Below are 22427 nucleotides of genomic sequence, written 5' to 3'. Positions count from 1 at the left end.
GTTTGTACATCATGAAATTATTAAGAGTATTATGTTTTACTGTAATTATTATAACATGGGTCTGAGAAATTTCAAATCACTCTTAACCTGAATCTTGCTGATGATAGTTTATGGAACCACAAGACTCTTGAGAGTCATTAGGATCTAAGGGTTTAACTCTTTTCTAGCGCTGTGATCCCCAGTAAATTAATGAAGTCCTTTGTGTATTTTTCTTCATCTGTAAATTGGAGATGATAATGGGTACTTACATCATAGGAAGGTTGGAAGGGTTAAATGAGTTAATGCTTCTCAAATGCTTATACAAGAGCCTGGAACATAGTAAGTGTTCAGTAGATGTCAGCTGCCATAATAATTATTATTAATTTTTATATTATATAGAGATTGAAACATTCTACACAGACATTTGATGGATTGACTAGCAAATAAATTTTAGTGAACTGAAATTCAGGATCTGTTTTTCCATGTCCACACATTAGCAAGGGACTAATTCACTTAATTAATGTAGAAGATGTTTATTGAATTTATGCCATGGACTATATTAGGCATTTTGAAGAATACAGGGTCATTTCCCTCTAGAAGCTTTTACTTAAAATGCTTAATAGAAGAGCAGGAGAGCGTATGAGTGAGTAGCTAAAGCATAGCTAGATGTGGTATAGAAATTTGGCTTATATGAGCTCAGTGAATCTTAAACTTTGTAACAAATTATACAATAAGCCATGTTTTTTGTTCTTGAACAGGTTTCTGCATGTTTGTGCTGAGCTTGGTGAAGAAACATTATCGTCTGCAGTTTTATATGGTGTGTATTAACCATTATTCTGTAGTCACTGTATGTAATAAAAACCTTTACCTTTATTTTTTTCTGTGGTGAGAAGATATAATCTAATCTTCTAGTTGCCTAAATGTGAGGGATATTTGAATTTTGAATTACTATTATATATAAAAAGTTGAAGTTGAAAATTTTTTGAGGATTTAAAAATTTTAACTGTTTCCAAAGTTTTCCTAAAAACTTTTTCTTTGAATATTTTCAAAGGCTATAAAATTAAATTCAAGTATTTGGGTTCCCTAAATTTGTAGAAATTTGAGGTGTTTCCACAGTCTCCTGGACAGTTAGTAAGTCTTGGAAACATCTACCATCTTTTTGTATGGAAAGTAGCTATGTTTACTTGCCCTTAGCCTGGGCATAAGGGGAACAGAGCTTACATTTTCTTGGCAGCTATAGTTAGTTATACAGTCACATGATTCTTCGTGGCCAAAGATACTTCATTCAGTGTATCATTGAACAGTGTTCAGTGTTTTATGAAGTTTATCATTGTACATGATGACCTTCTCTTATTTCCTTAAAAGGTAGCTAATTATAAGACTGTAAAACGCAAAATGTAGTATTTAGATCTGTGAATTCATGTATTAGTAAGGCTTGTTTTGGATTTGGGGTATATTTCCTATTTTTCATGCTGTGCTTTTTCCCATTAAGACATCCTGCTGAGCACCATAGCTGGGAAATTGTAGTATTTCTTACATTTCTAATTTCTGGGGGTCTTGAGAGGAAAGAGTAGAATTCTCAGTGAAAATCTAGAAACCATCAAGACAATTAGAAATACTAGAATCTGCTATGAAAATATAAATGGTTCCTACTGGAAAAAATCATTTATGCATTTGGAAGCAATCAGGGTAGAAGAGAATTGGATTGTATAAGCAGATGAAAATTAAAAAAAAAAACCTAACCAATATAATATATTTTTTGCTGAAATGGAAAATAGGTTTATTTTGAATAAATCAAAATCCTAAGAATTTTGAAAAGTCATAACTTCCAATAAAAATTATGAGACTAGTACATAGAAATGTTAGCGCTTTTTGTTCACAATTTGCTTATACTAATGATGCTAAAAGTGGTTAAAGTGGCCATCTCTCAGGCTAGATGGAATTGATGAAACACAGAGGACTTTGAAATTTGAAATGGAGTACTGTCATTGCACAGAGCTGTGAAGATCAACTTTCAAGTATGAAAAGATTGAGTTTAAGGGCAATTGATCCCTGCTGGTTTGAATCATTTGAAGTTAGAAATAACTCTTTATTGGAAAATGGTACCATAGTGAACTCAGAGAAAAATCGTTTTTAGCACTTCTAATAACTAGAGAATGCAGCCAGAGTAGAGTTTTAGCTCCTATCTAAATGCCATAGCAACAGCATAAACTTCTCATTATCATTTTAATCTCATGATTCAAGATTATGTTTTTTTTAATATGTCTTTTTTAAACTTAGTAGTGTATCTCAATATTATTAGCATTCGATTTGTGTATAAATTAAGGTTACTTTGTTAAATGTGTTCATGGTTTTCAGATCTCAGTAGGCACTAAAATTAATATAATTTACTAACGGCATTTATTTTGTATGACCTTATCTTATGAAATGTGACCAACAGACATGCTAGAAATTTGTGTTTCAGAATTGCTTCGTGGGCTGCACTGATCCGTTGTGTTCACTAATTGTTGTATTGTTGTGCTATTAACAGTTCGCATGGACTCATGTCACTTTACTGATAACAGTTACTCAGTCACATCTTGTCATCCAAAATCTGTTTGAAGGCATGATATGGTAAGGGGACAGTATTATGCTGCTTTATATTTAAGTCATAGCACTTTTAAAGCTCTTTTACATTCGACAATGTCTTACAGATTTCTACTAAAATGTACTATTTGTTGTTGCTCTATTCCATTAAAATAGCTTACTGAGTTTTGCTTACTGTTTGACAACTGAAGACAAATGCTTTGTTAACAACTGGAAAGCTTCCTTATTCAGGTTTCAAATAAAATGCAGGAAGTCCTCATAAAAGCACCAAACAATTAATTACATTTTCAGGTGTTACTACACCTTAATATGACTTTTTTTTAAAAAACAAAGAATTGTGTTTAAAAAGAGTGTATTGTTTATGTGGGATGCAAAAAAAAAAAAAAGAAAAAAGGGAAAGTTTGCTTTTCGGCAAACAATGTGAAAGTTGGGTAAGTTCTACTCTGCCTTTATAATAGGAGTTGGTGTCCAGATTTCGGGTATTTGGAGTTACTTGCTATATAAGCAGTGGGTTGCAGATTCAGAAAGCATTTTTATCAGTTAAAAATTAACTTAAATTATAACAATTATTATAAATTAAAAATAAGAGTGGAGAAAAACTTAAGATTTTAAGAAATCTGACTATATTTTCTCCACATTCTTTTAAAATACAGTAATTAAAATCTTCTATAATTGATGGGTTTATTCAAGATAAATTTGTTCCCTTGACAGGTTTGTGTTTTTTTAACCAAGATATGTATGTGTGTGTAAACAATTGGAATCATTTTAAGATTGTCTTCCATATACAAACTTTTAGTTGATGGGAGGCAGTTACTGAAATTAGTAGGTTCTGTACAGTTAGTAGGGTTTTAATGCAACTACAGGCTAAGATAGTATTAAAATAATTTTTCCTGAAGGAGTTTGTATTAAGAGCTTGGTGTAAGTTTATCAGATTATACTGTCTGAACAATTGACTCATTTCTCTTTTGAAAGGCTGTTTTTAAAAAATTATACCATTGTAACTTGTTCCTGTCAGCTGAAAAAAATGCACAACGTGAACGTTGTGAGTTAAGTTTTATTTGGAGCCAAATGAGGACTATAGCCTGGGAGAACAGCCTCTCAGATAGCTCTGAGGACCTGCTGCGAAGAGGTCGGAGGGGAGGTCAGTAATACTTGGTTTTAGTGAAGGGGGCACGTGCCAGCAAGCACACATTTTGGCAGAAGGTTGCTGCTGGTCATGGGGAGCAGATGCCTCCGTTAATGATTTTAGTGCTTTTCTAGATATGAGAAGATGTAAGAAATGGGGCTCATAAAATCTTCTCCTAAAAAATATCTAACTCTCTGAAGGACTGTTCTGCCAGTGTTTCCCAGAGCACACAAGTGCCTCATTCCTGATCTCAGTGCTGAACTCCTTTCAGGGTGTGTTGGAGGTCAGCGACTGCAGTGGCTAGTGACCTAATCCTTGTAGAGCCAGATGGCGAGTGACAGTTTTTAGTTGGCATTCCTCATAAAACTGAAATTTGAAAGTCCATAGCTATAGAAATTGATTGTTTAATTTTAAAGTTAAGTTGATTATTTAATATTTTCATTAGCAATATTCTTCTCGTATGTTTATAGATTTTGCTCTGCTTAATTGCTAAATGGGCAAATTTGGTTGGTATTTATTGTGTCTGTTAATTAATCTTTTAGTACGTGCTGTGTTCTGGGCTAGGCTGCAATGTAATCCAAAGGATTATTGCATTGGTTTATTATGAGTCATAAGCTGTAGAAATAGTTGCCACTTAATCATATGGACTTTTTTTTTTTTTAAGGTTCCTTGTTCCAATATCAAGTGTTATTTGCAATGACATAACTGCTTACCTTTTTGGATTTTTTTTTGGAAGAACTCCATTAATTAAGGTAATGGAAAAATACCACAAGCAAACCCTGACCATAACTTAAAAGATTAGCCACTGGAGAAATTCCCAGCCATTTGGTGCTGTTGCACATTTTTGATTTCTGAGGTGCTTTGATTTTCCTTAGTTGCCCTCAGCAGCCACAGTGCAGAGGCAGTGATCTGTATTTCCCAATGATTCCGTCTGGTTCTTCATCAGATACTCTCTTGGCTCCTTGGTCATTTCCCCTCTCTCGTGAAGGCTCATGTCATCTTTTTGCTGGTTTCTTTCCCTTGGCTGTTGTGCGGTTCTTTATTCTGCTTCCCAACAACCCTCTAAACAGGCCTGTCCTTGACTCTGCTTTCCTCTCAAGCCATCTCATTTGTCTCCTCCTTCACCAGATTGTTTGAAAGTGTATATTATACCATTGTCACATACTCATGTCCATTTGAAAGACTTTTATACCCAAATTTGTTTTAAGAAAAAATTTGAGGTCCTACAATAAAACACTGATGAATGATGCAAGTGATAAGGAAAAGTGAAGATAAGGGACAGGAAAGTACACATGAGGAGACCATGTAGTTTTGCCTTAGATTTGGTTCTGTTTACAGTCAGTGGAGGCAAAGAAGAAAATGAAGTAATTTATACAGTTCCCATCGTGGGAAAGAAAGAAAGAAACCAACTCCTCATGGAAAAACAGACCTTTTTCTAGAACTGATTTCTTTTAAAAATAAAAATAAAAAAGCTTTTCACGCTGGGGCTACATAGAGGATTCACTCAGTTCAGATATTGGGCAAAGTCTTTTATAACATTCTGACAAATGCATTAATTGGCTATTTTGATGTAATCACATGAAGGCATTTATGGAGGGACTGAGACAATTGTTGAGATAGAAAACCTGTTTTGTTCAGAGTGATGTAAGGATAGTTTATCATTCCTAGAGGAGTGCGTGGACGGCCTGTCCTTCAAAAACACCTTCCTTAAATTCTTCCCCACATAGGAGTCCAGCACACAGCATTAAGCTGAGCTGTGGGGATACTGGCCAGTAAGCTATATACATTTTTAAAGTCTCTAAAGCTTATTTCAGCACAAGAGCAAGTGGTGAAGTAGTCAAGGATTTTATACCAGCTGAGAAGTTGTTGGCTTAGGAGCCCTCAGAGGCTGTAGAAGAATCTCACTGTCTGATTTTGAACATCAATTTCTAGTGAATTACCAGGCTGGATTAGTTGTATAATATACGCAGATGTAATTAAGCAAGTTAACCCCTAAATCAGTATGATATGGGGGGCTTCCCTGGTGGCGCAGTGGTTGAGAGTCCGCCTGCCGATGCAGGGGACACGGGTTCGTGCCCTGGTCCGGGAAGATCCCACATGCCGCGGAGTGGCTAGGCCCATGAGCCATGGACGCTGAGCCTGTGCATCCAGAGCCTGTGCTCCGCAACGGGAGAGGCCACAACAGTGAGAGGCCCACGTACCACAAAAAGAAAAAAATTAAAATAAAAAAAATATATATATATATGATATGGGTCAATTTAATTCGATGAGCTATCTTTAAAATAATCAGCAGGCACTTCTGAATTTGAGTCAACTCCTACTTCATGACAATAATATTGAATTATCCTAGGAGACATTGTATATCAGTCACTTCTCTATGGCGGAATTGTTGTCAGATTGGTCAAGAAAGCCTTGGTACTTTATAAACTTCAGGACAAGCGCTCATGTAGTTTAGCATATCACCCATTTCTATCTCAGAAACTTCCCTCCGATATTCATTTGGCTTCTGTTCCCATTGATCCACTGAAAGGAACATCACAGAGGCCGTCAGTGATCTCCTGATGATCATAGCCCTGTACTGAGTCCTTATCTTACAGAGCACCTCAGCCAGTTAGCACTGTCTACTCCTAAATCTTTTTCTCCTGCCCCTGCTTCACCAAGTTCTAGACTTTCCTCCAGATTTCTCTCCCTGAATGCTCCATGGACTAATAAACAATAGCCGGAATTTGAAACAAACAGTATTCTCAGAAGCCCAATATGTTTCTTCATGGAGAAAGACATATATAGTGACTAAAGGAGGGAGGATATGTGCATACTTGTGAGGCAAATACTGTACCTAGGGCTGTGGAGCTTTTTGCCATTTCAGAAAGAGGACTGTTGTAAGCTTGGCATTTGGGAATATATGAAAATCTGGGGTGCTGCAGAATCCATGTTTTGTTATACTCATTCTATTTTTGATCAGTAGTAGGTCAACACAGACCGTGTATACTTAGAATGAATGAATATGTCTCATCCTTATTACATTATTCTGGGGGTTTATATAAGCATGAACATTATGGGACAATTATTTCAGCATAGAGTTTATAGTCCTTTGAGTGAAAAAAGCAAATTGAGGCTATTTACAGAAACAAACATATTCACAGTATGTAGGATGTCTGAAGGCCTAATATGTGTTCGACTCTACTAGAGAGATTTGCACAAATAAATCACCATCATGGACTGAAGGAAAAAGGGTTGCAAAGCCTTTCCAATATGAAAAAAAGAAGGAGAGAGGTACAAGGTATTATGGGAATTTATTGAACATATGTATCTGTGTGTTTTGTGAGTGCAGTAACTCTTTCTAATTCTATTTGGCCTTTTTCAGTTGTCTCCTAAAAAGACTTGGGAAGGATTCATTGGCGGTTTCTTTTCCACAGTCATCTTTGGATTCATTGTGAGTTTCACTAGGATTTTTATTTTATTTATATTTTGAAAAGTGGTAGCAAGTTTATTAGTCTATTCTGAACCTAAAAGAATTAAATCAGAAAATGCTAATAATGTATTAACTGAAGCCCACTAGACGGAATCCACAGGCATACCTCAGAGATATTGCAGCTTCAGTTCCAGGCCACCACAATAAAGCGAGTATTGCTATAACGCAAGTCACGTGAATGTTTTGGTTTCCCAATGCATATAAAAGTTACAGTTACATTATACTGTAGTCTATTAAGTGTGTACTAGATTAAGTCTAAAAAAAACAGTGTATATGCCTTAATTTTAAATACTTTATGGCTAAAAAATGCTAAGCATCATCTGTGCCTTCGTTGAGTCATAATCTTTTTGCTGGCGGGGGGTCTTGCCCGGATGTTGATGCTGCTGACTGATCAGGGTGGGGTTGCTGAAGGTGGGTGGCTGAGGCAGTCTCTTGAATAAGACAGCAAGGAGGTCTGCCACATCGATCGTCTCTTCTTTCATGAAGGATATCTCTGTAGCATGCAAGGCTGTTTGATAGCACTTTACCCTGCTCAGTAGAACTTCTTTCAGAATTGGAGTCAACCCTCTCAAACTCTGCAACTGCTTTACCAACTACGTTTATGTAATATTCTAAATCCTTTGTTGTCATTTCAACAGTCTTCACAGCATCTTCACCAGGAATAGAGTTCATCTCAAGAAACCACTTTGTTTACTCATTCATAAGTAATTCCTCATCCGTGAACGTTTTATAATGAGATTGCAGCAATTCATTCCCCTCTTCAGGCTCCACTTCTAATTCTCTTGCTATTTTACCACATCTGTAGTTACTTCCTCCACTGAAGTCTTGCAGTTGGAAGAATGGTGCCATTAGACTTGTTTGAGGCAGGGTTGCCATAGACCTTCAATTTGTGAAAAACACAGTACCTGTGAAGCACAATAAAGTGAGTGCAATAAAATGAGGTATGCCTGCATTGTATAGCCCAGTAACTCTCATCCTGGCCTCATAACAGAACCACCTGGGGAGCTTACACAACACCTATGTCCCAGCCCTCTTCCAGGTCAATTAACTCCCTCAGCTGATTCTCATATAAAGCTAGGCTTGAGACCTGCCGTTGTGTTTTGGTAGTTTCTAACAGCTGTTCTGCCTTGTGGGTGCACAGGTGCTGGGACGGGTGGTGGCTTTGAATAAAAGCAGAGAATGCAAATGATATTGAAGAGTTCTGTCTCTTTAACACGTGCCAGCTGCTTGGCCTAGTGGGTGCTTACTGCTGTGAGTCCAGTTTACAGAAAAAGCTTGTTAAAAATAATTGATGTTTACTTTTAGCTATGAATAATGGATATTGTTAATGTTTTAAAAATTAGTGTACAGTTATGGAATTTATGTTTTTATTCAAAGGTGTCTTGTGAGAAATCAAAAAAGGTACAGAAAAATGGCTGGATATAAGATAAATATACCAAAAAAAATTACTGTCAGGAAGTTTAATTTTTTAAGAGTCTTGTCCCTAACAGTTCTAGAATATATTCTATAGCCAAATATAGAGTGACTAATAACAACATGGAGCTTTGAGAGGGAGCAAATATACGAATAAATGGAAATGGGCCAGGCTGGAGGGGAAAACCACCATAATTCCTGTTTATCAGTGTAGTTCATTCTCAATGAAAATTGCGATAGAATTAAAAAAATTATTCCAGTGTTTATTTGTTAGAATATCAATGAGGTAATAACTGATGAACAGAATAATGAAAAGGGATCTGGTCCTGTCCAATGATTATATATTACGAAGAAGGGATTATTAAGTTAAATACTACTACAAGAATCTAGTATCATTAAAGACAATTTAGAAATACTACAAGAACAGCCATATCATTGGAAGAAAATAAAGAGCTATCCTATAAGAATGTAATGCATGATGAAATAAGGAGGAGGGAGCTTATATATTTTTTAATAAGTAATTTTGAGGAAACTGGTTGTTTGGAAGCAAAATCAACTTATATCCATTTCTAGTGTCATATTTGCACTTCTATCAACCATTTTTGAGCAGTATAATGGTGTGAATGTCTGTAAAAGAAAGAAAATGAACTATTGTATAGCAATTTAAATTTGTAATAAGATATTTTGTTTTTATGTATCTTCTTCCATGGCTGAGGACAGCTAGTTTTAAAAATTGCAGTGATGTGTCCAGGGAAAGAATAATTTAGTCAACATTGTCTGGGTTGGTTAAGAACAATGGTGTTTTTCATCTGTGCTGTTTTCTTAGTAATTTTGAATCACTGTTTATTTTTTTAATTGATGAAATTAATATAACCTTTATGCAAGAAACTTTAGTCCTGTACTCTCCCATACCTTTATAATTGTTAGCTTCTGCTGACATTAAATGTGTTCTTAAAAAAAGTAAAACCTTGCTATAATTCTTGTCTAAATGTTCAAATCGGCTTCTTTTTCTAACTTTCCCCTTCCCTCTTTCCCTATACTGAGATTATAATCATACGGATTTCCAAAAAGTTTTGTTTTCTAATGGCTTTTTAAAGTTTTTTATTCCATCAGTTATGGTCAGTTAACTTTGAAAATACATGGCAGGATGTGAATGCGAGGAAAATTTGGCATTCTGTTTCTGGCCTTTCTGACACATAACATATATACGTTTAAAAAATTTTATATATATACACACACGCACACACACACACACACACACACACACATACATATATTTTCATGCAATGTTTTACAAACGCTTGCTTTGTTATTTAGGCCGCTTACGTGTTATCCAAATACCAGTACTTTGTCTGCCCAGTGGAATACCGAAGTGACGTAAACTCCTTCGTTACAGAATGTGAACCCTCAGAACTTTTCCAGCTTCAGAGTTATTCACTTCCTCCCTTTTTGAAGGCATTGTTGAGACGGGTAAGATAAACATGGTGGGGATCCTCCCTCCCAAAAATTAAGCTTCATTTATTGCAAGAGATCGATTTCTGCAGAATTTTTAACTCTGTAATACAGATAATTGTCTGCTTGACATCAATCATATATTCTATCCCCTTGTGATTTCCCTTTTTTGTATATAAAGTGAATATTACTGTCACAAACCAGTTGTCTGTTAGAAACTTACTTGCCTAATGGTTTGAATACTGGTGGTAATTTATCTTGAAAACATTTTTAAATGTCTCTTAGATTTCTACAAATCAAATGAGTTATAATGAGTTTCACGTGTAACTGGTATAAATTGACTCAATTTAAAACTTAATTAAAATTCACCAGCTCAAAAATTACTTGATTTTTAGGGGACTTTTACTAGTACAGAAAGCTGCTGTTTCTAAAAATCACTTTCCCTTCCAAAAACACTGCTGCCATTTAAAGGTAACCTTGAAGGATGTTGACATGCTGTCCAGTAGATCCCTGCTGATCTATGCTACCAGGACTAGTGGGTGGTTGGTTAAAGTGGGGAATCAAATAATTGTGTGTGTGTACACATGAATGCATCTGAAACATTTATTATTTATTTATTTATTTGGCCGTGCTACACAGCTTGCGGGATCTTAGTTCCCTGACCAGGAATTGAACCCTGGGCTCTGGCAGTGAAAGCACCAAGTCCTAATCACTGGACCTCCAGGGAATTCCCTGAAATATTTAACTTTTAACTAAAGTTACTTTTTAAGAAGAAGGTTAACCAACAAATTATTTCTCTACTTGAGGGCTCAATACATTGATTCCAAGAATTTTTTCAGTGTCCAAGCCATCTATTATCTGCTGTAAAACTCTTTGATACTGCTAATCTTTGATTGGGGCAAGGCCGTTCCTTTGTGAACAGGTCCAAAGATTGGAGTTCTTAGTGATCTTTCTTAAACCACACCCATTATGCACTCTCTACAATTTGTAGTTTCAGTTTATTTAAAGTGGAATAAGAACTAAGAATTTACAAAATAATTTGGCTGCAGAATTCTTCTCAACTTTTCATAATTGTCTTGCTGATGTTAATTTTGGTAGAAAATAAAGCATTTTATTTTCAGGTGTTTCCACAGCATTTAACTTAATTTTAAGAGAAAGACCAACTTTCCCATCATTTGTCATATAAAATTAAAGTGAAATAAAATACAAGTACAAAATACATTATATAATTACAAAAACAAAGTGCTACTGGTAAAAAACAATGTCAGAAATTAACTGATTCTTGGTAAGCCTATGACCCAAGTGATGTAGAAGTTTCTAGACAAATTAGAAAAGTAGCCTATCAGATTTTAGCACACCAGGCGCTTTCAGTACGCTTACACAGGGAATAGGGAGTGCTGGCTGAATAAGCAGAGTGGTAACGAGAGCTTACACATTTATTTTTTCCTATGATCTTGAAAGTTTGTGAAATTAACAAAAATATGGCATGTGCTTTGACTTAGTGTTTATATATAATGGCTCTGAGTTTAGGTGGCGTGCTAGAATACATTTTTCATGCAGTTAGCCCCAACCCCTCTCCTTTTTCTTCCCTCTTTAGGAAACAATAAGCTTGTATCCTTTCCAGATACACAGCATTGCTCTTTCCACATTTGCATCTTTGATTGGCCCATTCGGAGGATTCTTTGCCAGCGGATTCAAAAGAGCTTTCAAAATCAAGGTGTGTGTTTTAGATTCTTTGTTACAGTGTTACAGAATATAATTAGAGAATGTAATATAGTTGGAATTTGGTTCTCTTTTGGTCTCCCGCATTAAGCCCCTGGGCAAAAACTTTTCCACCCTATTTGTGTCAGCCTCACAGAGTATATATTCTTTCTTGTTAGGTTTTGGTCATGCCGTGTTAATACATTTTAAAGTGGTATATCACCCTTTTTTCTAGAAATGGCATGTGTCACTTGATGCTGGGACAGACACAGAATCTTGGTCCTTCAAGTGTTCATCCAAGAATCCAGCTATGAATTGTCTAAGTTTAGTGTCCTGTCACAGTCTCAAGTGAAGGGAAGTGCAAGAGTGCCTTTGGATATGTAACTCTCCATTCTGCTGGACCAGGGGTCAGCAAACTCTTTCTGTAAAGGGCCAAATCATACGCTAATAGCAGCAATATCGCAAACTACTCAGTTCTGAAGTCTTCCACCATAGTGTGAGAGCCCATGGACAATACATCAATGAGTGAGTGTGGCTGGGTTCTAATAAAACTTTACTTACAAGAAACAGGCAGCGGGCTGGAATTGGTCTGTGGGACATAGTTTGCTGATCCCTGTTCCAGATACTTAAAATTAGCCCTATGTTTTGTTTACCTTAAATTCTCGTAAAGTGAGATATATTTGGCCTATTATCTCAACTCTCCTCACATGGCTTCACTAAGTTAAGACTGAATGTGTGCCATTGGGAGTTAGAGAGTGTCTACTGAAGGTGGGGTGCTCAGGGCAAGCTTCTCTGAGGAGGTGGCGTTTAAGCAGGGATACCAGGAAAGGAAGAGAATGAGTCCTGCAGAGAAATTGAAGGAAGGGAGTTCCAGCAAGTGCAAAGGAGTAGAGGAGATCAGCTGCTGGAAGGGGAAGAGGAACACTGTGGCCATGGTAGGGAGTAGGTGGTCAGACTACAGAGAGTGGTGGCCAGATCCCAGAGGCCAGGGAAATAAATACGCGAACTCAGCGAGCACTTGCAATGGGGAAGATACTACCTTAGGTGGAATGCAATATGCAAAAGTGTACAAGATGTTGTCCCTGTTCTCATGATGCTCACCACCGACTAGGGGAGATAATACACATCCACAAAGAATCGTAGCAATAGCTATGCAAGACGAGAAGCCTGTAAAGGCTGCAAACAGCAAAGTGGGATGGAGTTACCACGGCTCTATTGTGCTTGGGTTAGTAGGGAAGAGAAGGAAGGAAATGTGTTGGCAAAAATTAACCAAAGAGTTTTTCAATAGTTGTTTTAAACAGAGAAATGTTATGTTTAGAATGGTCTTTAATGGTCTCCAATCCAAGGTTTCTTGGTGAATGGTGAGGTTTCTTTTCATGTCTGAAATGAAGGTAGAATCGCTGTTGCATTTTAGAGGTTTTTAGGCTGCTTGAGTAAACGAGAAGGACAATTAGTCATTTACATTTCCTGGGCCCTGACACGTGTAGATGGATCTATACAGGGTCAATCTGCAGAGGCTTACTAACCATTCCCTTAATTTGGCCATTTAATGGACTAACATGTCCCAAATGAACTATCTATTTTGATTTCCTTTTTACCCCAACACATAAAAAAAAAGAAATATTTATCACAGTAGTAAAATATTTATTTCAGAGTAAGAACCATTAGGATAAACATGAGCTAGAACCAGTTGTATATCTGTCAACAACACTAAAATAGCTCCCCAAATAGTTTCTGATTAAGCAGAAGAGCCAGCTATAAGATTAGATTAGTAATAGCTGATAGCATTTTTGATTTAGAAAAAGTTTTACTAACTAAAAAAAGTTAGTGCTAGATTTAATTAATATTTAATTAGTGTTATTTGAAAGCTGTGTGTCAATTCAATAGTCATTCTAACATAGGCACATATTCCAACATGCAGTTTTAATCTGTTGGACATGTTCTAATAAGTTTGTATTTAGTGGGAAAATCCAATAGTAAAGTATTTTCCTTCAAGTCCATGATGTCAAGGAGACATTTACAGGTAGGAATTTTAGAGCAGGTGATTTTTTTGAAAAGTTACTAATATGTTTGTTTTTTTCTGAAGGATTTTGCAAACACCATTCCTGGACATGGAGGGATAATGGACAGATTTGATTGTCAGTATTTGATGGCAACTTTTGTGCATGTGTACATCACAAGTTTTATAAGGTACTTCTAGATTTTTAAAAAATGTTTTATTAGATGATTTCTTGGAGTTCTCATTTCGATAGGCATTAGTTTGAATTCGTTACTTTTTTTGTCATTGGTAATCTATAATAGCGAAGGGAACGGTGGCTCCTGGAACCGTGTCACACTGTAGCCTTGGGCAGTATGATTAAATTATAATTATTTCCCTTACATTTGAACAAGTTAAAAAAATAGTATATGTCATAGTCTAATAGGGCTGAGTTAAGATTCAGTTAGAGTGGGTGAATGGTACTAGATTTGGAACAGCAGGAGATTTAATTTCTCAACTGTGGACATTGTGGTGACAGTGAACCCTAAGAGTTACTTAAAAAGGAGGAGGACATAATGATTCATCCAGTCCACCAGTTATTGCTTGAGTGCCTGTTATGTGTTGGGGCATGTTCTGGGCATGGATATAGCAGAGAACAAAACAAACCAAGTTCCTGTCCTCAGGGCTTATTTTCTTCCTGGGGAGTTGGAGGGAGAAGGGGCAGAAGTGGAGAACAAACAAATGTAGCTTGTCTGGTGGTTATAAGAGCCATGGAGAAAAACAGAGCAGTCCGCAGGATTATGGGTGTGTATGTGGTGGGGGTGGGGGGTGGAGAGGCGGGGAGGGGTAGGTGGAGGGTGTTGCTGTTTTATATGGGGTGCTTTATTCTCATTACTAAACTTTAATGTTTTGGATCTGCCCTGAAATGCCAGTTTGAGGTGTGAAAGCTAACCACATCAACCACATGTTTACTTTATATGCCATGGCCTCTACTGGTGTCTGAGCCTAGAAAACCTGTATTTCCTTTAGAGTTATGTGGATTGAAACTCATATTTATAGGTCTCTAAATATGCATTTTAAATATATACCTATAGTAGTGTGAGCATTTTTGTATTAACTTTTATTTTCCTTGAGCCATCTTGTTAGGAGTTTATCTATTTCATTAATCTTTTCAAAGAATCAAATTCTGACTTCACCTTTCTCTGTTGTGTATTTGTTTTCTATTTCATTGATGTCTACTCTCATCTTTCATTCCTTTATCTTTTTTAAAAACTGTATTGCCGTATAGCTGATTTACAATGCTGTGCTAGTTTCAGGTGTAGAGCAAAGTGATTCAGTTTTACAAATATTCATTCTTTTTCAGACTATTTACCCATATAGGTTATTATAGAATATTGAGTAGAGTTCCCTGTGCTATACAGTAGGTCCTTGTTGGTTATCTATTTTATATATAGTAGTGTGTGTATGTTAATCACAAGCTCCTAATTTATCGCCCCCCCCCGCCATGTTTCGCCTTTGGTAACCATAAGTTTGTTTTCGAAATCTGTGAGTCTGTTTCTGTTTTGTAAATAAGTTCATTTGTAAAAATTAGATTCCATATATGAGTGATATCATATGGTATTTGTCCTTGTCTGACTTACTTCACTTACTTTACTTAGTATGATAATCTCTAGGTCCATCCGTGTTGCTGCAAATGGCATTATTTTGTTCTTTTTTATGGCTGAGTAATATTCCATTGTATATATGTACATCTTCTTTATCTACTCCTCTGTCAATGAACATGTAGGTTACTTCCATGTCTTGGCTATTGTACCATAGTGCTGCAGTGAATATTGGGGTTGCATGTATCTTTTTGAATTATGGTTTTCTCTGAATATATGCCCAGGAGTTGGATTGCTGGATCATATGGTAGTTCTATTTTTAATTTTTTAAGGAACCTCTGTAGTGTTCTCCACAGTGGGTTTACCAATTTACATTCCCACCAACAGTGTAGGAGGGTTCCCTTTTCTCCACACCCTCTTTAGCATTTATTGTTTGTGGACTTCTTGATGATGGGCATTCTGACTGGTGTGAGGTGATACTTCATTGTAGTTTTTTAATTTTTTAATTTTATTTTTTTATACAGTAGGTTCTTATTAGTTATCCATTTTATACATATTAGTGTATACATGTCAATCCCAATCTCTCCATTCATCGCACCACCACCACCACCACCCCACCAGTTTCCCCCCTTGGTGTCCATACATTTGTTCTCTACATCTGTGTCTCTGTTTCTGCCCTGCAAACCGGTTCATCTGTACCATTTTTCTAGGTTCCACATATATGCATTAATATACGGTATTTGCTTTTCTCTTTCTGACTTACTTCACTCTGTATGACAGTCTCTAGATCCATCCACGTCTCTACAAATTACCCAGTTTTGTTCCTTTTTCTGGCTGTACCTCACTGTAGTTTTGATTTGCATTTCTCTGATAATTAATGATGTTGAGCATCTTTCCATGTGCTTCTTGGCCATCTGTATGTCTTCTTTGGAGAAATGTCTATTTAGATCTTCTGCCCATTTTTTGACTGGGTTGTGTTTTTTTGACATAGAGCTGCATGAGTTGTTTGTATATTTTGGAGATTAATCCCTTGTTAGTCTCTTCATTTGCAAATATTTTCTCCCATTCTGTGGGATGTCTTTTCGTTTTGTTTGTGGTTTCCTTTTTCTGTGGAAAAGCTTTTAAGTTTAATTAGGTCTCATTTGTTTATTTATTTTTGTTTTTATTTTCATTACTCTAGGAGGTGGATCCCAAAAGATATTGCTGCAATTTATGTCAAAGAGTGTTCTCCCTATGTTTTCCGCTCAGAGTTTTATAGTGTTCGGCCTTATATTTAGGTCTTTGATCCATTTTGAGTTTATTTTTGTGTATGTATAGTGTTAGAGAATGTTCTAATTTCATTCTTTTACATGTAGCTGTCCAGTTTTCCCAGCACCACTTATTGAAGAGACTGTCTTTTCTCCATTGTATATTCTTGCCTCCTTTGTCACAGATTAATTGACCATAGGTGTGTGGGTTTACTTCTGGGCTTTCTATCCTGTTCCATTGATCTATATTTCTGGTTTTGCATCCTTTATCTTTCTTTAGGTTCAATTTTCTGTTCCTTCTCAAGCTTCTTGAGATAAAGCTTAGATTACTGATTTTCAGCTTTCTTGTGTAATATATTTATTTAACATTATATATTTCCTCTTAACTACTGCTTTTTGAGTGCTCTTTTTAAGTACTTTCAAGTATTCTCATCCCACATGTTATATGTGTAGTTTCATTTTTCAGATACAAATATTTTCTGATTTCCAGTTCTATATCTTCTTTGACATGGGATTATTTAGAAGTATATTAGAAGTATATTGATTTGCTTCCAAAGAAATGGAGATTTTCTCATTCTCCTTCCTTTTTTGATTTTTGCTTTAATTCCACTGTGGTCAGAAAACATACTCTTTATTACTTCAGTATTAATATTTGTCATGACTTCCTTTGTGCCCAGGCACATTGTCTACTCAGATATACATTGTATGTACACATGAATCAAATATGCATTGTGCAGTTTCAGGATTAGTGTTGTAAGTCAACTGGGTGAAGTTTAGCTAAATCTTCTGTACTGAATTTTTTGGTTTGTTTTTCCATCTGCTTGTTCTGTATCAGTTACGAAGAGAGCTTTGTCAGAATCTCCCAGTTTTTGCTTTATATACGTTGAGGTTGTATTAGGCGTCCACACATTTAGAACTCGTGTCTCACTGTTGAATCACTCTTAGTATCATTCTATAATGCCCATCTTTATATACTACTTGTTTAAAGCTTATTTTGTTGAATATAAGTATAGCTACATCAGCCTTCTTCTTAATTGTGTTTGCATAATATTTCTTTGTCTATCCTTTTATTTTTTGTGTGCCTTTTTCCTTATATTTAAAGTGTGTTTCACTCTTTTCTTCTCACAAGGATTTTCTTTTTTTTATAACCCAGCTGACAATCTTTGTCTTAATTGGAGTATTTAACCCATTTGCATATGATTTATTTACTGATATATTTGAGTATTAGTAATTAGTGGCTTTAAATCCTTAGAACTCTTTATCTGCAGAAGATGGCAGCTTTTAGAGCATTAACTCATACTTTTTTTTTTTTTTGATCTGCTGTTCTCAGTAGGGAAAAGTTGTGCTGAGCCATGTTGTCCTCCATTTGAAAGTACACATTTAGACGATTAGAAATACAGTGCTAGAGCCAGTGTGCAACTAGCTGGAAGCCCCTGCTGACAATTTTGCATTTAGCTGAAGTTGCTAGAATAGCATTCCTTTTCTCTGTGGGCCCTACTCTGGGTTTATGTTAGGAAGTTGCTGAATCTTTTGAAGAAACGTAAGGCAAGTTGTGTCCTGACTTGAGTAGACTGTAGCTGCGAGAGACATACGGCTTCAGTTTCTGGCAAATGAGTTGAGCCACGTGTACAAAGGTGACCCATGGGACAGCTAATCCATGCTATTGTGCAATAAGTCATAAATTTAATTACCCATGTAGATGTCTTTCTCAGAATTCTGTGCCATTCTCCATCTTGCTTTTTCTCATTGGATTTCCCTAATCCCTCTCCACAAAAAGTAAGCCCACTCTGCTTTTCCTATTCAAGTGGATTGTAGAAATTGCAAAGAACAATACATCTACATCACAGTCTGAATTAGGTTCATTCTGAATTTAACAAAACAGCACTTTAGCAGTGTAAGTGCAGAAACACAAGTGATCTCCAGCTTATAAATGGGTTGAGTTCTAGTGTGCAAAGGTAGGAAATTGCAATCCCCTTACTGTCATGGTGTCTCTGGAGGGTGGGAATCCTGGTTGGGGTCTTTTCTGACCCGGAGTGCACCATCAGAAAGTGCAGAGAGAAGGGCTGGCATGGGGATGTTGGAGGAGCTTCCCCAGAAGGAGCCGCCCAGGGAGAGGCCCCCTGCACAGGCTGGTATGATACCTGTTGGAGAGCAGTGTCACTGCCCAGTGGATACTTTACTTAACACTGCCTGGGCTTATTTCCTCCCCAGTGGGGATGCTGGGCAAGACGGGCAGGGCTCTCCACCTGCTAAAGGAGATCCGCTTTTATTTTGTTTCCTATATTGGGGTTTACCTAAGACCTTCTTTGAAAAAAGGCTGTTGTTCCCATTGTAGATCCCAGGTGGGGGCTTCAGGGCTGGGCTCGGGAAGTGTTCCCCGATGGTATTTCTTCAACAGTGTACCTTCCCTGTCTGACGTTTCTTTGAAGCTAAAGACTTAAATTATGTCTTCATGTTCTCTTTTGGTTTATCCTCATCGGGAATGGTCCTTTTTTTTACAGAATGGTTTCCGTGTCTTGTCCAATCTCAGGATTTGCCTTTTTGCAGATTTTTGTGAAACTTAGATCTGCACTCCCTAAATTGCCTCGTGTTCCTGTCTTCTGTGTTTGCACATTCTTCCCACATCTAGACTGTATGCCTCTCAATGCAGATAGTTCTAGGGTTTTTTTTTTCTCCCTTTGACACTAACGTTGGGCATTAAAGTGGGCTCTGATCAAGAGCTGTTCTGATTCTGTAAAGATTGATCCTCTGCACTTAAATGCATGGTTTATTTTAAATTACAATTATATGCTTCCTTTAGCTCTCTTAAAATAATAGTGTGAACTTTGTCTTTTCTGCTCTGTTATCAGGGGTCCAAATCCCAGCAAAGTGCTACAGCAGTTGTTGGTGCTTCAACCAGAACAGCAGTTAAATATATACAAAACGCTGAAGACTCATCTCATTGAGAAGGGAATCCTACAGCCCACCTTGAAGGTATAACTGGATCTGGAGAGGGAAGGACTGACAGTAAAGAATTCTACAGGAAAGCACCGACAGATGACATTTTGTAATTGTACAGAAAAGTGTCGAAAATGCAATAGATTGAAGTTTTACAGATATGAATGTTTCTTCTCTGAAATTACTGTGAATATTTAACACTTACTTGATCTAAGTTATGAAATAAGTAGCAAATGCCAGGCAAAATATCCTGTACTTTTTCTAAGTGTATTTTCTGATGTTAACTTCCTTCCCATTACTTGCTAGGTTTCATCACTTAAAAGACTTGTGTTTTAAAGAGTCACAACACTATGAGTAAATTGAGGATGTCTTGAGATTGCACCTGGCAAAGTGCCCTTTGCACAAATATTTACTTTTGTAGTCGGAGTGGCTCTTCATTTCAGCAAAATGTTTTATGTAAGGCATGATAGGAAGTTAGTTCTCCTCTACTTCCTCCTCTTTCAGTCTGAAGTATTTTCTGAAGGGCTGAGTTGGATCCAAAAAAGAAAGACTGTCCACTTTTCAAAGAAGTAAGTAATCATTTGCCAGCGAAAAACATTCCACTTTTAGGTGAGTTTGAAATTCAAGAGAGAGGCTGAAATTTCTACCATTATTGGTTTGCCAGAAAGAGCAGACATCAGACTCTACTTTGATCGAATTGTCTGGAAAAACATAACCTTCTCAAAAACTTTCAGGAGAAACACAGGAGAATTCTGCTATGAAGAACATATGTTCCCATCCTCCACCCATGATCACAACAGACAGTAGCTCAGGAGGCAGCACTGGATGATGACACATGCATAGCCCACCTCTTGGTTGAGTTCTCCACTTTTGTTTCCCTGTGAACTGGTTTCCATAAGTTCTGTAGCCACGAGCATCAGTACATAGGGTAGTGAGTAGGGGTGGTGAATGAGGCAGAGAAGGGGGTGCTCAGCTGAGCCAGAGTGACCCGTCCCTGGATGCGGCTCAGCACACCTGGGTCCTAGGCACCTACCTCTTGGTTCCCGTGAAGCCCACTGGACCCTCACCTGGGAAGAAGCGAGATCTGCCTGGAAACCCATTCCCAGACTAACTCCATGGTAGCAGCTAATTTTTATCACATTCTTCTTTCACATCATGTCAGAAAATCTGAGGCCATCAGCTGATTTTTTTTTTTTCTTTCAACAATGAAAATCAAGCAGAAGTGATTCCCACCAAGAACAAAAAGCACACGAATGCCAAACCTTTCCTTTGGGGGACTGGACACTGTAACCAGATGAGAATAAATTTCTTCTCAGTGGATGTAAATAAGCTATTGTTGCTGTGTGTTCTCTACAGCTGTATTTATTGTATTGTACAGTCAGCACTGAAACCTTCAAAAATTGCCTAGTGCTCCTTGGCTAAATGTTCAGAGGAAAAATAGATATATTTTAAAGAATGTTTTGCTAATGAAAAGAGTAAATATTTTTGTTTAAATCAGAAACAAATTTTAATTCTTTTATATTTCTGTTCTATTACTCAAAAAAAAAAATTGCAGATATGCCTGGGTTCCACAGATGTCATCTATAACTAGCAGCCTCATCATGTGTACTACAGGATTATGGTGGATATAGTTAAAGTCAGTCCCAAGAGTCTCATTTCTTGGCGTGGCATGCACTCAGTCAATTCATCGCCACTGGATGTGTGCAGTCAGCATTATTTCACACTATTCCATAAAAATTTAGAATTGGCATTGGAGGTATTATTACAGAAGGAAGTGATTATTTTTAAAATCAGGCTACCTTTAAGTTAATTTTCAACATTGCTCATTTTTACTTGCTGCATTAAAAGCTCCAAATGTAGATCATAAAAGAATTTACTTACCAAAATTTAAAAAATAAAATTAAAATTTTGTAATAGGAACTTATGTTGAAAACATGGTGAATTGCACCGTAAGAACTTGGAGATATGCAGTTCCCTCTGCATTTTTCTTTAAAGTGATGAGTGAGGCACTGCAAAACAGAATTATGAGCACATTACTGAATACGTATTATAAAATCAATATTATGGTAAACAAAATATGAAGCTAGAAATATTTGGGGTCACAGTAATAGCTATCCTCAAATACATTTAGAATTGGATGTATATTATTCTATATGTAAAAAAGTAAATTCTTAATTTTAACAACACTCTAAAGGTTGACGTTTTTAGTGTACTTTTATAGCATGTATATTAAAATAGAATATATTTTATCAAGAATATACTTTAGGGCTTCCCTGGTGGCGCAGTGGTTGAGAGTCCGCCTGCCGATGCAGGGGACACGGGTTCGTGCCCCGGTCCGGGAAGATCCCACATGCCGCGGAGCGGCTGGGCCCGTGAGCCATGGCCGCTGAGCCTGCGCGTCTGGAGCCTGTGCTCCGCAACGGAAGAGGCCACAACAGTGAGAGGCCCGTGTACCGCAAAAAAAAAAAGAAAAAAAGGAAATAAAAAAATATACTTTAGCTAAGATTGCCATAAAACCCTGACTTTGATCATTTTTATATTTGCACTCTGAAGAGGGTTTATATTCCAGTGTAGCAATGTGATGGCAGAAAAATGAAAGACTAGGAACTTCCTTTACAGTAATGGCTAATGGTTCCAAATTTGCTGTTTGGAGAGGTACTCTAATGGTACTAACTGCTTAGTACAAATGTTTCCTCAGTGCTTTTCCCCTTGTGGTGGTGGGTATACATTTTACTGTCTGAGAATAAAAAGACCACACCCACACACACGCACACACCACCGTTTTATTCTCTTTTATAGTATCTCTTCATTTGTAATTTGGTTTGAACAAAGATAGTACCACCTTGTTCAGGGGAAAAGAAAAAGTGGAAACAGTGTATACTGTATATGGGTGGGAGATAGATAGCTTTTGATATGTGTCAATCAGTTCGCTGAA

At 36.9% G+C, this 22427-nt stretch overlaps 1 protein-coding gene across 3 annotated transcripts in view; it reads left to right on the top strand.

Moving 5' to 3' along the window:
• The window catches only part of CDS1 (CDP-diacylglycerol synthase 1), a 68502-nt gene extending 47677 nt beyond the window's left edge, over positions 1-20825 (top strand). For 2 of the 3 annotated variants that reach the window (XM_027095922.1, XM_027095923.1), the window contains 8 exons: positions 738-796; positions 2510-2592; positions 4356-4443; positions 7056-7124; positions 9894-10046; positions 11626-11745; positions 13816-13919; positions 19405-20825. In XM_027095922.1, coding sequence (XP_026951723.1) covers positions 738-796; positions 2510-2592; positions 4356-4443; positions 7056-7124; positions 9894-10046; positions 11626-11745; positions 13816-13919; positions 19405-19534 — 806 coding nt within the window. In that variant the 3' untranslated portion in view covers positions 19535-20825. The remainder of the gene's footprint in view (positions 1-737; positions 797-2509; positions 2593-4355; positions 4444-7055; positions 7125-9893; positions 10047-11625; positions 11746-13815; positions 13920-19404) is intronic. The other variant, XM_027095925.1, reaches the window with a different exon arrangement.
• Positions 20826-22427: the final 1602 nt, after the last annotated feature.

Source organism: Aethalodelphis obliquidens, unplaced genomic scaffold (genome assembly GCF_003676395.1).
Source record: "Aethalodelphis obliquidens isolate GAN/ISIS:26980383/991018 unplaced genomic scaffold, ASM367639v1 scaffold95, whole genome shotgun sequence".
Classification (NCBI taxonomy): Eukaryota; Metazoa; Chordata; class Mammalia; order Artiodactyla; family Delphinidae; genus Aethalodelphis; species Aethalodelphis obliquidens.
Note: the sequence above shows the minus strand (reverse complement) of the source record. Positions and strands in the feature narration are given on the sequence as shown.